Genomic DNA, 20,086 nt, shown 5'->3' on the forward strand with positions numbered 1-20,086 from the left:
AGAAAAGAAAAAAAAAAAAAAAGGAAGGCTTTCTTTCTACAATGCCCTGCTTTTACATATATCTTTGGGTTCAGGCCTAAGAAATTTATTTATAGACAAATATATATCTCTCTCATTGCTCATTTTCCTGACCAAGAAACTTGCTACTCTCCAGTGAGTTTAAATTCAGGATATTTCTGTTACCAATAGGGCAAAAGAAGAAAGGTTTTGCTAGGGAGTAAAGTCACATAATATTTATTGAGGAATTTGTGGCTTATGGTACAAAGACTATTTCATCAAATTAAAAAAAGAGGCAAAGGAATGAGTTTGTAAAAAGAAAATAATAGATATTTCAAAATCACACTTGAAAAATACTAATCAGATACTGATCAATACTAATACAACAACTGGACTGTGGGTAAAGCTACCTAGTAAAAATTTGTACCCAACATATAAGAATATATTTACCATTCTATAGATTATTTTGTAGAAGTGTGTAAATAATACTAGCATGAGAGTTTAAATTGGTAAATATTAATAGACTACCTAGTAATGATGAATAAAAAGACTATTATTTTTAAATGAATTGTTGCTGTTATCTACTACTTTGCTGGGCACTACTTGCTTCAAACATTACAATAGAATGTGAGCTAAACAACTCATATTCATATTCCCAGCTGCACAGTCACTCTCATTAATTGCATCACAACTCTTTCTATCTCCTTTAACCTCTCTACTTTTTCCTGAATTAGCTACATGACAGAGCCACAGAGATTGCTATGACTTGCTCCAGCATCTGAATACTATTAAATAAACAGTCTTTGCCCTAGACATAGTGATGAAACTTGTTTACTATCTACCTATTCTACAAATAGGTAAATGTTTTATTACTTAATAATTATTGTAATTTTAGAGAAATGACCTATTATCACTATTTTTAACCACTGTTAATCTTCACAGAACAATCTAGAATTGATTAGGAATCATTAACCTTCTTGTACCTGAGGTGAGAGAGGTTGCCAATTAGTTCTATGCATAGTAGTTTCTAAAAGTATTATAATAAATATTTCTTCAATAGTAGGGAATTCGTATAGGTGACAAATTTGCACGGCTATTTGAATATAATGCAGAGCTCAAACTATTTGATAGCCAGTGACATCTTGTAACTGAGATTCTAGTTCTGAATCTAAGTACTAGGTACTGTTATAATAAAAATGATAGACTGTATTACCAACAAGCTAATGGAAGAGTAGATTACAGTAATCTATCAATGAGAATGCATTTGCAAAGAACAAATGTTATGGCAAATAATTTTTTCAAAGAAGAAGATTACATTGATGTATCACCACTTAGTGAAAAAAACAAAACTCCTGGGAAGCCTTATGGAGAGCTTCAGTTTCTAAACACCATAACATGTGTCAATAAGGGAATCAGCTTCCTAAATCAAGAAGCAGCTTCCCAGCAACAAACTAGTGCAAGAAGACCCAGGACTTACAAAAAGTAGACAGAAATTCTGTATATTTTTAAAAGATACTGTCCAGCTTGAGAATATTTTCAATAACCTACTAGGTCAGACTGAGGCCATACTGGAAAAACAAAAAGGAATATCAGTTCTATATAAAGATATGTTTGAGTGCCTACTGTTTACAACTTCCCCAATAGCTAGGTTTGGGCTATGTGACTGACTTGTTTTTTTGAAGAAATAGGCAAGTGAAGGGTGAGAACAGGTCAAATGTAATGTCCCAATAGTTCCGCACTTCCACTTCTAGAAGTGGCTTATGATTGGTTAGCCTATGAATAAAACTAAGCTAATCAAACTCCTTCCTTGGGATTTTTCAACATGGAAAAGTAGAGGAAAAGGCTGCTCTCCTGTTTGGGGTTTTAGAGAGTTAAATGGTGACCCCTCACACACACACCAAAAAAAAAAAAAAAAAGATATGTCCAAGGCCTAATCCCCAGAACCTGTAAATGTCACCCTATTCAGAAAAAGAGTCATTGCAGAGGTTAAGAGTCTTGAGGTATGTATTAGTCCATTCTCACGCTGTTAATAAAGACATACCTGAGACTGGGTAATTTATTTTAAAAAAAAAGGAGGTTTAATTAACTCACAGTTCAACATGGCTGGGGAGACCTCAGGAAACTTGCAATCATGGTGGAGGGGAAAGCAAACACATCCTTCTTCACATGGCAGCAGGAAGGAGAAGTGTGGAGCAAAGTGGGGAAAAGCTCCTTATAAAATCTCATGAGAAGTCAGTTACTATCATGAGAACAGCATGGGGGAAATCACCCCATAATTCAGTTACCTCCTGTCAAGCCCCTCCCATGACACATGGGGATTACGGAAACTATAATTCAAGACGAGATCTGGGTAGGGACACAGCCAAACCATATCATCCTGGATTACCAAAGTAGACCTTTAATCTAAGATAAGTGTCCTTATAACAGAAAAACAGAGGGAGATTTAAGACAGAGAAGAAGAAATAGACATGTAAAGATAGAGGCACAAACTGGATTTATGTAGCAACAAGACATGAAACACCTGGAAAAAAAAAAAAAACAGAAATTAAACCAAAGGATTCTTCCCTGGAGCCTTGGGAGGAAGCATGGCCCTGCTGGCACCTTGTTTTCAAAATTTTGGCCTTCAGAATTGGGAAAGAATAAATTTTTGTGATTTAAAGCCACCCAGTTACCCGGTTTGTGGTAATGTGTTACGACAGACCTAGGAAATTAATAAAAGGGGAGAGGGTGAAGATATCCCCATAGAATAACAGGTAGCCCCTCCTATGGGGAATGGAGGACTATGGAATCCTCTCCTATGGAGAATACCATCTAGAGAAGAAGAGAATAATTATAGCAAATATTTATATATCACTTATTATCTGCCAGGTAGTGATCTAAAAGCATTTAGTCTTCACAACAACCCTGAGATGAAAATATTACAGCTCTTCTTAAAAAAAAAAACTCACTTCATTGAGGTATAATTGACATAAATAAGCAATACTAATAATGTATAAATTTGATGAGTTTGGAGATATGTATACACCTGTGAAACCATAACCACAATCTATGCCATAAGCCCATCTATCACCTCCCAAAGTTTCCTCCTGCCTTATTGATTAGTGTGTGTGAGAGATAAGAACATTTAGCATGAGATCTGCCCCCTTAGCAAGTTTTTAAGTATATAATACTGTATTGCTAACTATAGGCACTATGTTGTACAGTAGATCTTTAGGATTTAATCATCTTGTATAACCAAAACTTCATACACTTTGACCAATACTTGCCTGCTTTCCCCCTTTCCCATCCCTAGCCACCACCATTCCACTCTCTACTTCCATGGGTTTAACTATTTTAGATTCATCATACAAGTGATATTATGTGGTATTTGTCCTTCCTGTGTCTGGCTTATTTCATTTAGCATAAGGCACTCTTGCAACAAGAAAAAACTGAGGTCTAACTTGTTCAGGGTCACACAACTAGTAAGAGGCAGAACCAGGAAACTAATGCAGGCAGTCTGGCTTCAGAATTCAAACTCTTAACCATTATTACCCTGTGCTTGCCTTTCAACAAAGCCAACATGAAATGCAATAATAAGCAAAGGTGGAGGGCATAGGAGGACAGACACAGAGAGACAGATGTAGACCTGACAGCACTTGCAGTCCTGTTTCCAGTTGTCCGTGCTTTTTCTGAAAGTTAGTTATATAAATCAAAAAATGTCCTATTTTGCCTAAACTAATTCAATTTGCATCTTTCTACCTAATACAATACCATGTTTACACATCATTATCATAGAGCTGGATTGTAAGTCATAGAAACTGAAAGCAATTAAAAAATTGTGTATATTAAAGGAAAAGGGTATTTTGTATCATTCACCTTTAATTTAATAAAGTACAACTTGAGAGTTGTTCACAGGCGTTAGAATTTTGGTAGATACCTGACATGAAGCCATGAAAAGTTAAGACCTAATATCCCTAAAAGCTAAAGAATCTCTTAAAATTTAGAAGAAAAAGAACTACACAAATAGAAAAACAGGCAAAAATGAATGAAAATACCATTAATGGATAAGTAAACGTCAATGGCTATTAAGCATAGAAAAGGATGTTCTGTTCAGATGAAAAAATACATAAATTAACATTTTTCACTTGTCAGACAAATATCTAAATTTTTGAACACATAATCTTCTTAATCAGCCTACCAGGAAACAGGCACTATAATATCTTACTGACGGGAATGCAAAAGGATTATTCTCTGTGAATGGAAATCTAGCAACAAGAACCATATACTGGAATATATTACACGTGAATTTACCTTTCAACCCAGTAATCATGCTTCTAGAAATCTAGCCTGAAGATACTGTGGTAGGCAGAATTCGAAAATGGCCCTCAAGATTCTCAGGCCTCAAACACAAATGCAAGCACTGCTGTGAAGGAATTTTTGCAGATGTAACTAAAATCCTTAATAAGTTGACTTAAAGATAGGAGATTATGGGGGTGGGCTTGACCTAATCAAACAAGCAATTTAAAAGTGGAATTTTGTCTAACTGGTCACAAAAGGTCAGAGAGATTCAAAGAATGAGAGAAATATGGTATAAGGGAAGTTCTCCAATTCTGAAATGCAAAAGGACAACAGGACAAAGACCCGAGAGTAGCCTCCAGAAACTACAAAGAAGTCCCTAGCTAACAGCCACAGAAAATTCAGGCACACCTTACTGAACTTCTGACCTACAAAACTGTGAGTTAATAAACGGGTGTTGTTTTAATCCACTGGATTTGTAAGAATTTGTTATACAACAATAAAAAAAATATAGACACACTGGCAAGTACAATATAAGCCAAGGCTATTAATTTTGGAATCATTTATAATAATAAAAGACTTGAAAGAACCCAAGTGTCCACCAGTAAAAGACTGGATAAACTCTAGCACATCCACATAATGGACTATTATGCAACTGTGGGCGGGGCGGGGGGAGGGGGCGGCGAGGAAAGGATAAGAAAGAGCTCTGTATACAGCTATAGAGTCATCTCCAAGATAAGTAATAGAAAAATGCAAAGGGCAGGTGAGTATAGCAGGCTATATTTCACTTACATCTAGAGGGAAAGAAAATATGGATTTTTTAAAATTTCTAAACAGTTGTGTTTATTCCAACAAAAATAAACGTCACTTTCATTTACCAGGGAAATGAAATCCCTGGTGACTTCTGAGATTCTAATGAACCCATCACCCAAGCAGTGTACACTGTACACAGTGTGTAGTCTTTTATCCCTCACCCCTCTCCTATCCTTTCCCATTGAGTCCCCCAAGTCCACTGTATCATTCTTATGCCTTTGCGTCCTCATAGCTAAGATCCCATATCTGGGTGAGAACATATGATGTTTGGTTTTCCATTCCAGTGTTACTTAACTTTGAGTAATCATCTCCAATTCCATCCAGGTTGCTGTGAATGCCATTATTTCATTCCTTTATTATGGCTGAGTAGTATTACCTGGTACCTATATACCACATTTTCTTTATCCACTCGGTGATTACCCAGCCCCATACAAGTAAAATGCTGTGGAAGACCCACTGGAGAGACTACACCCCTCACTGGTTTGGGGAACACCACTCTCCCAGTGGAACCTTGACCACACCCTGGAGCCCCCTACTCTTCCTCTCTGGACCTGAGCCAAACTGTGAGTGTCACAGAGCAAGGATAGTATGTGCTCCACTCAACACTGCACACACAGTTCCTCGACCACAGTGCTGAGCAAATGGCAGGCACTCCCTGTGTATCTGCTGAATAAATAAATGAATGAACAAACACCACACACACACACACACACACACACACACAAGACAAAAGGGACGTAGTTACTGACCTAACAGAAATACAAATAACAATCAAAGACTACTATGAACATCTCTATGCAAACAACCTAGAAAACCTAGAAGAAATGGATAAATTCCTGGACACATATGCCCCCGCAAGACTGAACCAGGAACAAAGTGATTCCCAGAAAAGGCCAACAACAAGCTCCGAAATTGAATCAGCAATAAATAGCCTACCAACCAAAAAAAGCCCAGGACCAGGTGGATTCACAGCTGAATTCTACCAGATGTACAAATAAGAGCTAGTATCATTCCTAATAAAATTATTTCAAAAAACTGCAGAGAAGGACTCCTACCTAACTTACCTAACTCATTCTATGAGGCCAGCATCATTCTGATAACAAAACCCGGCAGAGACACAACAAAAAAAACTTCAGGTCAATATCTCTTTTTTTTTTTTTTTGAGATGGAGTTTCCCTCTTGTTTCCCAGGCTGGAGTGTAGTGGCACAATCTCAGCTCACTGCAATCTCTGCCTCCCAGGTTCAAGCAATTCTCTTGCCTCAGCATCCTGGGTAGCTGGGATTACAGGCATGTGCCACCACACCTGGCTAGTTTTGTATTTTTAGTAGAGACGGGGTTTCACCACGTTGGGCAGGCTGGTCTCAAACTCCTGACCTCAGACCTCAGGTGATCCACCTGCCTGGGGCCCCCAAAATACTGGGATTACAGGTGTGAGCCACCGTACCCAGCCCAGGCCAATATCTTTGATGAACTTGATGCAAAAATCCTCAACAAAATACTTGCAAACAAAATACAGCAGCACATCAAAAAACTAATCCACCACCATCAGGTAGGCTTTACCCTTTGGATGCAAGGTTGGTTCAACATATGCAAATCAATAAACATAATCCATCACATAAACACGACTAAAGAAAAAACCAAATGATTATCTCAATAGATGCAGAAAAGGCTTTCAATAAACTTCAACATCCTTCGTGTTAAAAACTCTCAATAAACTAGATATTGAAGGAACATATCTCAAAATAATAAGAACCTTCTATGACAAACCCACAGCCAACATCATACCATTCAGGCAAAAGCAGGAAACATTTTCCTTGAAAACTGGCACAAGACAAGGATGTCCTCTCTCACCATCTCTATTCAACATAGTATTGGAAGTCTTGGCCACAGCAATCAGGTAAGAGAAACAAATAAAGGTCATCCAAATAGGAAGACAGGAAGCCAAACTATCCCTGTTTGCAGACGGCATGATTCTATATCTAGAGAACCCCACAGTCTTGGTCCAAAAGCTCCTTCAGCTGATAAACAACTTCAGAAAAGATTCAGGATACAAAATCAATGCACAAAAATCACTAGCATTCCTATACTCCAACAATAGCCAAGTCAAGAGCCAAATCAGGAATTCAATCCTATTCACAACTGCCACAAAAATAATAAAATAAAATAAAATAAAATAAAATACCTAGGAATACAGCAAACCAGGAAGATGAAAGAACTCTACAATGAGAATTACAAAACATGGCTTAAAGAACTCAGAGATGATACAAACACATGGAAACACATTCGATGCTTATGGATAGAATCAATATCATTACGATGGGCATACTGCCCAAAGCAATTTATAGATTCAACGATATTCCTATCAAACTAACAATGACATCCTTCACAGAACTAGAAAAAAACTATTTGAAAATTCATATGAAACCAAAAAAGAGCCTGAATAGCCAAGGCAATCCTAAGCAAAAAGAACAAAGCTGGAGGCATCATGTTACCTGACTTGGAAGGACTATAGTAATCAAAATAGTATAATATTGGTACAAAAATAGACACACAAACCAATGGAAAAGAATAGAAAGCCCAGCAATAAGACTGCACACTTACAACTATCTGATCATCAACAAAGTTGACAAAAACAAGCAATGAGGAAAGAACTCCCTGTTTGATAAACGTGCTGAGATAACTGGCTAGCCATAAGCAGAAAATTGAAACTGGACCCCTTTTCCTTATATCATATACAAAAATTAGCTCAAGATGGATTAAAGACTTAAATGTAAAACCCAAAACTATAAAAACCCTGAAAGACAGTATAGGCAATACCATTCCAACATACGAACAGCCAAAGATTTTGCCTTTGGATGCTTGGAGTGTTGATTCACCAGCTGGAAACCTGTGTGGCCTGTGGCACCTTTGCCTGAATTTTGCTCAGGCCCACTGGGCTCATTCCACCCATTCGGCCTGGCAAGCTGTGCTCAGCTCATGCTACCAACCCAGATCCCATGCCTGCCCAGGATGAGCCAGACATGAAGTGGTGAGGGTTATGTGTGTGAGTGAATGAGCATGGGGTCCAGCCACTGCTCAAAACCAGGCAGGCCAGCTGCAGCAGGGTGGGCAGCTGCAGGCACTGGCATGGGTGCCAGCTCCCTGTGAGGCTGCACCTAGACAAGGCATAAAGCAAGCAGCTTCTACTACGGGCACCAGGGAACAGAGCAGGGCCCAAAATCCTGGAGATGCCAGGAACCACAGAGCCCCAAAGAGGGTGTCACAGCCATGGATCAAGGATCTCCTAGATCTGGGCTACATGAAGGGCTAAAGCTCTTCTCTCTTTCTCTCTTCTCTCCTTCTCATTGCCCACAACAGGGTGAGCATGAGCAGGAGGCATGTTTCGGTCCTGTTTGTGTTACTGCTCTTTCAGTCCTCCCATTTGGTGGGTTCCAAGTTCTTGTCCCACATCCAGGAAGAATGAGGTATGTAGACAACTGGAGGGTGAGCAAAGCAAAGAGGTGCTTTACTGAGCAACAATACAGCTCTCAGGAGACCAGAAGTGGGTAAAGACTTTCTGCAGGCACCAGCCTGCATGTCTGCTCAGCACTCAGCTGAGAGGAGACCCACAATGTATATCTCCTCTCCGCAGGCAGGTCATCCTGATGTCTGCTCAGCTCTCAGCAGAGAGGAGATGCACAGGCATAGCTCCTCTCCACAGTCAGGGTGTCCCAACATCTGCCCAAGTCTGGCTGAGTCTGGGGCTTTTATGGGCTTCAGAGGGAACAAAGTGCATGCTGATTGGTCCATGGGCAACCACAGTCAGGCTCGGAAAAAGCACTGTAAGTCCTCACTCCAGTCTGCAGAATTGGCAGCTCGGCCCTCATACTTCAGGCCAACCATGGCTTGAAGGTGGGGCTTCACCAGGGATCCACCACTATCTACCCACAGGCAGCTGAGTGCCTGCAGCTGTGCCTGGGAGGGTGGGACTCCCACCAGCATCATGGGGCATGCAGGCCCAGCCTTGTCTTCCACAATGAAGCTGGCAACATGGCAGCCACTGCTCCAGATGGGCCACCACTGCCATCAATTTCATGACAAAGACGCCAAAACCAATTGCGACAAGAGCAAAAATTCACAAATGGGATCTAATTAACTTTAAGTGCTTCCTCACAGCATAAGTATCAACACATTAAACAGACAACCTATAGTATGAGAGAAAATATTTACAAACTATGCATCTGACAAGTATCTAATATCCAGCATCTATAAGAAACTTAAAGAAATTTGCAAAAAAAAAATCCCATTAAAAGGTGGGCAAAGGACATGAACAGGCACTTTTCAAAAGAAGACATATATGTGGCCAAGAAGCATACGAAAAAAGCACAATATTACTGATCATTAGAGACATACAAATCAAAACCAAAATAAGATGCCATCTCACACCAGTCAGAATGGCTATTATCAAAAAAGTAAAAGAGTAACAGATGATGGTGAAATTGTGGAGAAAAGAGAACACTTATGCACTATCGCTGAGAGTATAAATTAGTTCAACCATTGTGGAAAGCATTGTAGCAATTGTCCCCAAACAGCGATAAATAGAACTACCATTCAACCCAGCAATCCCATTACTGGGTGTGATGGTTAATACTGAGTGTCAACTTGTTGAATTGAAGGATGCAAAGTATTGATCCTGGGTGTGTCTGTGAGGATGCTGCCAAAGGAAATTAACATTTGAGTCAGTGGGCTGGGGAAGGCAGACCCACTGTTAATCTGATGGGAACCATTAAATCAGCTGCCAGCAAATATAAAGCAGGCAGAAAAACATGAAAAGACAAGACTGGCATAGCCTCCCAGCCTACATCTTTCTCCCGTGATGAATGCTTCCTTCCCTCAGATATCAGACTCCAAGTTCTTTAGTTTTGAGACTCAGACTGGCTCTCCTTGCTCCTCAAGCTTGAAGGCAGCCTATTGTGCCTTCTGATTGTGTAAGTTAATATTTAATATACTCCCCTCTATATGTATATTTATGTCTATCCTATTAGCTCTGCTCTCTAGGGATCCCTGACTAATACAGATTTTGGTACCAGGAGTAGTTCTAGAGGAAGAGAATATTAAGGTTGGAATTCTTTCATTGGTTTTGGGGTTTCTGGAGGACTCTATTTCTAAAAGTATGGAGAACACTGATAGTCATTGGCGTGAACTGTTTAGAGAGTTATGCAAAATAAATGCATTTGACACTCCTGATTCACCACTCATGAGAGGCAAGGAATTTAGTGACTCTATATGTAATACATTTGACCATATGTGGAAAACCAAGGAACATAATGAAGCTGGTTGGTTGCTTCTAAGTTCAGTGAACAAAGTGATGAAAGAAAATGATGAACTCAGAGATTCTGTCTCCTGGCTTCAGAAGAAGATACTGAGCCTCAAATCTGCTAAAATTGCCCTGATTGAGAGTTTTATCTCCTGCAGAGAAAGAGCTGAAATTGTGGCAGAACCCCCACATAGGCTCTCTGACTGCTAAGGTGAGGGCTATTATGTTGGGAAAGATAAAATAGAAGCCATTACAGCTGCCTCTACCTAGAAAAACACTAAATCAAAAATAGTATTGCATCCCTGGAGAAACTGCAAAGATTAGTGCCACCATCAAGGACTTGAAAGATGCAGAGATGGGGATTCCTAACACAGCCCCATTCAACTCTCCCATTTGGCCTGTGCAGAAGACAGATGGATATTGAAGAATGCTACTGGATTATCCTAAGCTTAACCAAGTGGTGACTCCAACTGCAGCTGCTGTACCAGATGTGGTTTCATTGCTTGAGTAAATTAACACATCTCCTGGTATGCAGCCACTGACTTGGCAAATGCCTTTATCTCCGTTCCTGTCCATAAGGCCCACCAGAAGCAATTTGCCTTCAGCTGGCAAGGCCAGCAATATACCTTTTCTGTCCTACCTCAGAAGTATATCAACTCTCTGGCTTTGTGTCATAATCTTATCCAGAGAGAACATGGATAAGGTGAGACATGGAATCAACCTAAATGCCCATCAATGACAAATTGAATAAAGAAAATGTGGACATATATACCATAGAATACTATGCAGCATTTAAAAAGAACAAGATCATGTCTTTCATGGCAACATGGATGGAGCTGGAGACAATCTAATACACAAACAGAAAATCAAATACCACATGTTCTCAGGTATAAGTGGGAGCTAAATGATGAGAACTCATGGACACAAAGAGGGAAACAACAGACACTGGGGCCTATTAGAGGGTAGGGGGTGGAGAAGGGAGAGGAACAGAAAAGATAACTATTAGGTACAAGGCTTAGTACCTGGGTGATGAAATAATCTGTACAACAAATCTCTGTAACATGAGTTTACCTATATAACAATCCTACACATGTACCACTGAAGCTAAAATAAGAGTTTTTTTAAAAAAAGAATACAAAAAGAAAACAAGATCAAGGTGTTAGGAAGGCAAATTCTATCAGGTGGTAATTTGTTGCCTATAGAAAGGGAAGAATCACAATGATTTCCAGGTTTCTGGTTCATTAAATTGTGTGGCTAATAGTACCATACACTGAGAAAAACAGGAAACAGAATTGATTTGGGAAGGAGAAAACATTACATTCAGTTGTACACAGTAAGACTAAGATGCCTGTGATTGTTCCAGATGCCCATTGTCTGGTAGGGTTCTAAATATAAAACTGGCAGTCAAGTCATATAGCTCAAAGAGTTGTCAGTGTGTAACTGAAGCCATTGAATTGGATGAGATCACTCTGGAGGCCATAGGACAAACAAAGCAAAAGAAGTCTACAAAGACAACTATGCAGGAGAGACCAGAAAAGAAGGAAGAGAACAAGAAGTAAGTAATGCCACAGCCATAGAAACAGAGAATTACACTAAGGAGTGGACAAACCATGTCAAATATTCCAAAGTGGTAAATTAAGCTAAAGGAGGTGGGGATGTGACATGATTTGGTTGTGTCCCCACCCAAATCTCACCTTGAACTGTAGTTCCCATAATCCCCACATGTGACGGTTAACACTGAGTGTCAACTTGATTGGATTGAAGGGTGCAAAGTTTTGATCCTGGGTGTGTCTGTGAGGGTGTTGCCAACGGAGATTAACATTTGAGTCAGTGGGCTGGGAAAGGCAGACCCACCCTTAATCTGGGTAGGCACCCTCTAATCAGCTGTCTGTGTGCCTAGAATATAAAGCAGGCAGAAAAATGTGAAAAGACTAGACTGGCCTAGCCTCTCAGCCTACATCTTTCTCCCCTTGATATATAGATATATATATAGATACATAGAGAGATATATCCTATTAGTTCTGTCCCTCTAAAGAACGCTGACTAATACACCATATGTCATGGAAGAGACATGGTGGTAATTGAATCATGGGGGCAGTTACCCCCATGCTGTTTTCATGATAGTGAGTTATCATGAGATATGATGGTTTTATAAGGGATTTTTCCCCCTTTGCTCAGCACTTCTCTTGCCTGCTGCCATGTGATGAAGGATGTGTTTTCTTCCCCTTCCACCATGATTGTAAGTTTCCTGAGGTCTCCCCAGCCATGCTGAACTGTGAGTCAACTAAACCTCTTTCCTTTTAAGTTATCCAGTCTCAAGTATGTCTTTATTAGCAGCATGACAAACTAATACAGGGAGGTTCCATTACATTAGAGAATTACATATTTATTGGGTTTTGGCAGAACAATTAAGTTAGGTAGTTGGGCAAAGATGCCAGATTATGGTGGCTTCCATGGTTGACAGAAGAGAAAGAAACATAGAGACTTAAAGCACAGACAAATTTTCCAGGAAGCTTAGGGTGGAGGGGAAGAAAGCAAACTACAGTGTGGTAAATAAAAGAAGGCATAGATCAAAAGAGTTGTTTGTTTTAAAAGGAACTCATATACATGTCTAAATCATGAGAGAAAGCAGTGATCTTTCTACAGGGTTAAAATATAATGCCTTTGGGAGAAACAGAATAATATAACTGCAGTTAACTGTCTTAAGACCAAACAGAAAACAAATTTTTCCGTAAGTGGAAAGATATATTTGAATACGCCCCACAGAGATACATGAAAACTTAAGAGAACAAACACTGAAGCCATCATTTTGGACTATATCATAAAACTAATTTGTACTTGTTTCCCATAATCTAAATAAAACCAATCATATTAGAATAATTATTTTCACTGGATCCGTATAATGTGCTAGATTTATATACCTCTAAGACAGCCTACTTTCTCTAAGGTACTCCCACTGTAGTGGGAAATACAGGCACATAAATGACTAACGATAAAACTACAGGCATACCTTGTTTTATTGCATGTCACTTATTATACTTTGCAGATAATATGCTTTTTTGAATATTTAAGATGTGTAGCAACGCTACGTCAAACAAGTCTACTGGGGTCATTTTTCTAACAGCATGTGTTCACTTTGTGTCTCTGCATCACATTTTGGTAACTGTCACAATATTACAAACTTTTCATAACTATTCTGTTATGAGGACCTGTGATTGGTAATCTTTGATGTTACTATTTTAATTATTTTGGGGCACCATGAACTGTATCCAGATAAGACAACAAACTTAACAGATAAATGTTGTTCTGATTGTTCCACCAACTGGTCATCCACCTATCTTTCTCTTTCTCCTGGGGCCTCCTTATGACCTGAGACACAACAATATTAAGATTAGCGCAATTAGTAACCTTACAAAACCTCTAAGGGTTCAAATAAAAGGAAAAGTTGAGTGTCTCTCACTGTACATCAAAACCTAAAAGTGACTAAGCTTGTTGAGGAAAGCATGTCAAAAACTGAGGCAGGCCAAAAGCTGGGCCTCTTGTGCCAATTAGCCAAGTTGTGCATGCAAAGAAAAAGTTCTTTAAGGAAATTAAAAGTGTTACTCCAGGAAACACATGAAAAATAACAAAATGAAACAAACTTATTACTGATATGAAGAAAGTTTGAGTGATTTGAAGAGAAAATCAAACCAACCACAGCATTCCCTTAAGCCAAACCCTAATCCAGAGAAGGCTCTAACTCTCTTTAGTTTTACGAAGGCTGAGAGAAATGAGGAAGCTACAGAAGAAAAGTTTGAAATTAACAGGTTGGTTCATGGGATTCAAGGAAAGAAGCTGTCTGAATAACATGAAAGTACAAGATAAAGTAGCAAGTGCTGAAGTAGAAGTTGCAAGTTATCCAGATCTAGCTAAGATAATTGATGAAGTTAGCTACATTAAAGAGATTTTTCTTTTTCTTTTTTTTTTTTTTTTTTTTTTTTTTGAGATTGAGTCTCATTCTATCGCCTAGGCTGGAGTGTAGTGGCATGATCCTGGCTCACTGCGACCTCTACCTCCCAGGTTCGAGTGATTCTCCTGCCTCATCCTCCCATGTAGCTGGGATTACAGACATGCGCCACCACGTCCAGCTAATTTTTGTATTTTTAGTAGACACGGGGTTTCACCATGTTGGCCAGGCTGCTCTCGAACTCCAGACCTCAGGTGATCTCCCCACCTCGGCCTCCCAAAGTGCTGGGATTACAGTCATGAACAACGACGCCCGGCCAAGAGATTTTCAATGCAAACAAAACAGCCTTATATTGAAAGAAGATACCATCTAGGATTTTCATAGCTAGAAAGGAGAAGTCAGTGCCTGGATCCAAAGCATCAAAAGACAGGCGAACTCTCTTCTTAAGAGCTAATGCAGATGGTGACTTTAAGCAGAAGCCAATGCTCATTTACCATTCCAAAAATCCTGGAGCACTGGAAAATTATGCTAAATCTACTCTGCCTATGCTATATAAATGGAAAAATAAAGTAAATGACAGTACATATGTGACTGCATGGGTTTACTGCAGGTTTTAAGCCTACCATTGAAAACTACTGCTCAGTAAAAAGATTCCTTTCAAAATACTACTGCTCACTGACAACACAACAGGTCACCTAAGAGCTCTGATGGAGATGTTTAAGGAGATTAATATTGTTTTTGTGCCTGCTAACATAACATCCATTCTGTAGCCCATAAATCAAGGAGTAATTTTGACTTTCAAATATTTAAGAAATATATTTTGTAAGGCTATAGCTGCCATAAATAGTGATTCCTCTGACAGATCTGGGCAAAGTAAATTGAAAACCTTCTGGAAAGGATTCACCATTAAGATGCCACATCTGTGATTCACGAGAAGAGGCCAAAATATCAACATTAACAGGAGTTTGGAAGAAGCTGATTCCAACCCTAATGGATGACTTAAAGAAGTTCAGTACTTCAGTAGAACAAGTAACTACAGACGTGGTGGAAATAGCAAGAAAACTAGAATTAAAAGTGGAGCCTGAAGATGTGACTGAATTGCTGCAATCTTAAGATCAAAATCAAACAGATGAGGAGTTGAGTGGTTTCTTATGGATGAGCAAAGATGGAATCCACTCCTGGTGAAGATGCTGTGAACACTGTTGAAATAACAACAAAGGACTTACATAACTTAGTTGATAAAGCAGTGAGTGGGTTGAGAAGATTGACCTCAATTCTGAAAGAAGTTCTACTGTGGGTAAAATGCTATCAAAAAGTATCAAATACTTCAGAGAAATATTTCACGAAAGGTGTCAAGTGATGCAGTGAACTTCACTGTTCTCTTATTTTCAGAAATTGCCAGAGCCACCCCAGCCCACAACAACCAACACACTGATCAGTCAGCTGCCATCGACAATGAGGTAAGACTCTCCACCAGCAAAACAGAATACAACTCACTGAAGGCTCAGATGTTCATTAGCATTTTTTTGGCAATAAAGTATTTTTAATTAAGCAATAAACTTTCTTTAGACATAATTCTATTGCACATTTTAGACTAAAGTATAGTGTAAACATAACTTTTACATGGGAAAACAAAAAATTTGTGTGACTTCCTTTATTGCAATATTCATGTTATTGTGGTGGTATGGAAATGAACCCGCAATAATTCTGAGGTATACCTGTACTTAAGAAGTGCCAACATACAAGTAAGCACAAAATACAATTGAAAAACTTCAACGAAAAGAAGATAAGAGAATCTAAGTTAATGTTAAATGATAGAAGTACCTATCTTTGTATTTCACGTCATATAAGCTATTAAAAGTTTCCCAAAGTAGACAAAATTTTTAAAAATCCAAGTATTTAGGGTTAACAGGTTTAAAGGTATTCAAAAGGGCAAAACTATGTTTATGAAAAAAAAATCACATAGGACAAAGCAACCAGAAAATGAAAAAGAATGATCAATAATAAAATTTCAATATCAAGTCTTTATTAATCCTTATATGCATATACACATATGTTTCTATGTGTTTAATTCATAAATGTACCCAAAGTTAAGGAACTAAATATCCCTTAATGATTAAAACAAGTTACTTATCTGTGAATATTAGTACAACATAGTTCTCAAATTAAATAAATTTGTATATACTGCCCTCATGGGGCAATAATATGTAGTTCATTCAAATATAAGCAGAAAACGCAGTGGACTCCGTGGATACAATTTATTCCTAATTATCCTAGCCAATGAAGCAGCATCACTGGTTTGACTAATAATGTAATGAGTCATCTAAAAATCACTCACATGTATACTTCTATTTATGCCAACTATCTTTCCTGGTTGGAGTTAGCCTTGTATTCTGATAGGTCTTGGGAATGTTAGGTGACCTGGATCAAAGATTCCACGCATAGAAAATTCAAAAGTTGATCTAATTCATGCATGATTAATCAAATCAGCCCTTAAATGCCATTACATAATGTTTCTTTTTTCTCTTTTTGGTCAAATTGCATTTTTACTACCAATCTCAAATAGTAGCATTTATAACAGAGAAAGATTTAAAGAGAATGACTTACAATAACACATGTTGGGACTTCACGAAGAGAATATTCTGTTTTATTAGGAAGATCTTGATTCCTTACAAGCTCATAAATAGCAGGATAGGATAACAAGTTCACCAGTGCTAAAAAAGACTAGAGGGAAAGAAAACAGTCATTTAAATGATTCACTTTTGTCAACCACATCCATGGAGAGTCATTAATGTAGTTTCCTATCTGTATGACTTTGAGGGCTCATTTTTAAATATACCTAATTCCCATACGTTTGAAATATGTACATATGTAAGTACAAAACAGTTAACATGCACAGCAATAATCTATAAGCTGACAATGCATGATGTAACAACCATTACATACATACATGAAATTTGGAATATGCTTTAAAATGTCATATATCTCTTAAAAGTTTGGTTCTGACAAAAATTCAATAATCCATCTTTCTCATTCTTTGCACTTTCATATCCAATATGTAAGAAAATGCAAGGGAATAATACTTAGGGACTCTGGGGCAAGATAATAAATTCTATATATTTTTGCCCTCAGACCATGAGGCTATCTTTTAACTACATTCACTGAAAATCCAACTAACCTAAATATGATAGCTAATTTTTAAAAGCCATGCCTTTTCCTATCAAAGCTAACCCATTTTCTGGTGCAATTTTACCAATCTCTCCATGAAATATTTAAGCTCTTCACTCTCATTGCATCTTATTAAACACAACTAGAATATTTTTCTCAGGCACATTTACTCTTGGGCTCCCCAGCTCAAAAGCATGCTGTGGTTGCCCATCACTAAGCATCAAATCTAAACTCCTTAGCATGGCTTTCAAGGCACTTCTCTAATTGACACGATTCCACTCTTCACAGTCTCAAAAGCCTCATTTCCTAGTATTCCTCAGCATGAAGTCGTCACTTCAGTCAATCAAATCTGCCTGTGGTCTTCAACTGACTGCCACCTATACATACTTTTTTATCCTAGTAACACACTTCTCCTGCCCTCCACTTACTCATTATCTCACTTGATATGCTTTCAAAATATGTCACATCTGTTCTGAAGACTTTCCAATTAACTCTATGCACATCTAGAAGTCCTATGTTCTGTCAATACTTACATCTTTTGCTTGCATTATATTAATTGTACTTACTTGCAACTGTAAAGTTTACTGCTTTACATTTTCTAAAAATTTTCACTAGAGTCAGAAACTTGGAGAACCAGACATACTGAGATATTTCACTAGAACCAGAAATTTGAAAATTCAGAAAATTCAAAAGAACATTTAATTCAATCTCATTTAATAGATGAAAAAAATTGAGCTCAAGTGAAGTGGCTCGGCCAAAGACACACACTCAGAAAGTTGGTAGCAAAAATAATCTGTATTTTCTTATTTCCAGACTCAAGTTACTCATTAGAAATTATAATATAATCTTCAGACACTATTTGACACCGACACCCTTGTTCTACATCCTTCTTTGAGGACCTATGAAGTCAAGTCCATGTTATATCTCCTCCCTTAGTATGCCAAAATGCAATGTTATTTAGCAAATAACAGTGGCTACATAATGAATATATTTAACACACAGTGGTTTTTAATAAAGGCTATTTCTGTCTAAAAAATGAATTCACATTAAACTTATTGAAATCATCCTTATTTTTCCCTATAATACAATATTCCCTAAAATGAAGAAGGAATTTCTAACCAATTCAAGAAGAAAATAATCCATGATTAAAAGCTAATAACTATTTGGATAGTAATGAAGTTATAAAAAATAACTGATACAATAAATTAGTTGCCATTTAATGAATGCCTCTGTAAAGAGAACACTACATGAGAAGTATGCACTATAGAAAAGGAAGAAAAAAATTGCCAAGGAAAGAATGTTTAAGAAATATGTCTATTAATTATACATAAAATGAACTGCAGAAAAACTGGAGGGTTCATAGTCACCTAGGAAACTACTGTATAAACTTCTCTAATCACCGGCTATTAACTAGAAAGATGATTAATAGAACAGATTTCATTATAGCTTTATTTTTAATCCAATTTAGTTTATCCTGAGAACACAGATGAACCAAAAAATACAAGCTAATAATGCTTTATAATTTAAATCTGCAAAGATGTTTTAATGTCCTTAATATTAATCCAGCAATATTTGGATACTATCATGAATAAATCCTTTATTTTATGTTTAAAGAATCTTTTCTACCATAATCATAAAAGATTACAAAAAAGCCTTTAAAATGTCTATTTTGGTAGAAAAAGAAATATAACCTTTATAAATCACATATATCAATAGTATATTGAGCATTTTTGTATTATTTATACATGAAGAATTCAATTGATGATTATGGAACCTCTCTTCACGTAAGAAATAAAATGATGTGGACCACATACAATCAAGGTAAGGTGTGATATGCTACTCTAAGCAAATCAAGTAAAACTTTAGGTAAAAATAATTCAACAACTGTATTCAAACTAAAACAACCTGAACAGAATTTTAAAGAAGGTTGAGAAGATTTCAGCAGCTTGTTTCTAGAAGAAATACATTCATTTCTCACACATTGGGCATTTTAAAAGATGTTAGCTTAGTGCAAAATTGTGATGTATTATGCATTTCTGCAATAAAAATATATACAATGTAATTATTGGTTCCCACAAACACACATTATAAGATGTTGCTAATATCAGATATTAACTATCTTAAAATTTAAAGTAGCACAAAACATAAATCTATGTCATCAATGTTTTGAATAGAAGAATGAGATTTTATGCAATAATGATAAGGAAACTAATGAAAAGTCAACGTTTGATATATTTTTAAGACTAAAGCATAAAATTAATTCCCCAAGTCAAGAAGTTTTCTTATAAATTAAAATCTTTCAGGTTGATAATGATCTTCTATTCACTTATTTATTCACTAAAAATATTTTAGTGCCAGCTGCTTATCAGTAATTGTGCCAAATGCTAACAATAAAAATAGGAATAAAGGCATGGTCCCTGCCCTCAAGGACTCATAGTATAGTGCAGGACAAAATACACTATTAAATCACTTACAATAGCGCCTAAATGTTCTGACTTTACTGCAATATGGAGAGCAATGGGGGGATATAAGGATGACACTCTTCAGCAATGTAGGGAGAGGTGAAAGGTAAGTCTGTATAAGTAGCAGG

The 20,086-nt window shown here is 37.5% G+C and overlaps 1 protein-coding gene across 2 annotated transcripts in view; it reads right to left on the reverse strand.

Moving 5' to 3' along the window:
* The window catches only part of TBC1D32 (TBC1 domain family member 32), a 257,725-nt gene that overhangs the window by 129,260 nt on the left and 108,379 nt on the right, over nt 1-20,086 (reverse strand). For both annotated transcript variants that reach the window (XM_055114085.2, XM_063605438.1), the window contains one exon: nt 16,936-17,052. In XM_055114085.2, coding sequence (XP_054970060.2) covers nt 16,936-17,052 — 117 coding nt within the window. The remainder of the gene's footprint in view (nt 1-16,935; nt 17,053-20,086) is intronic.

This window comes from Pan paniscus, chromosome 5 (assembly GCF_029289425.2).
Source record: "Pan paniscus chromosome 5, NHGRI_mPanPan1-v2.0_pri, whole genome shotgun sequence".
NCBI lineage: Eukaryota > Metazoa > Chordata > Mammalia > Primates > Hominidae > Pan > Pan paniscus.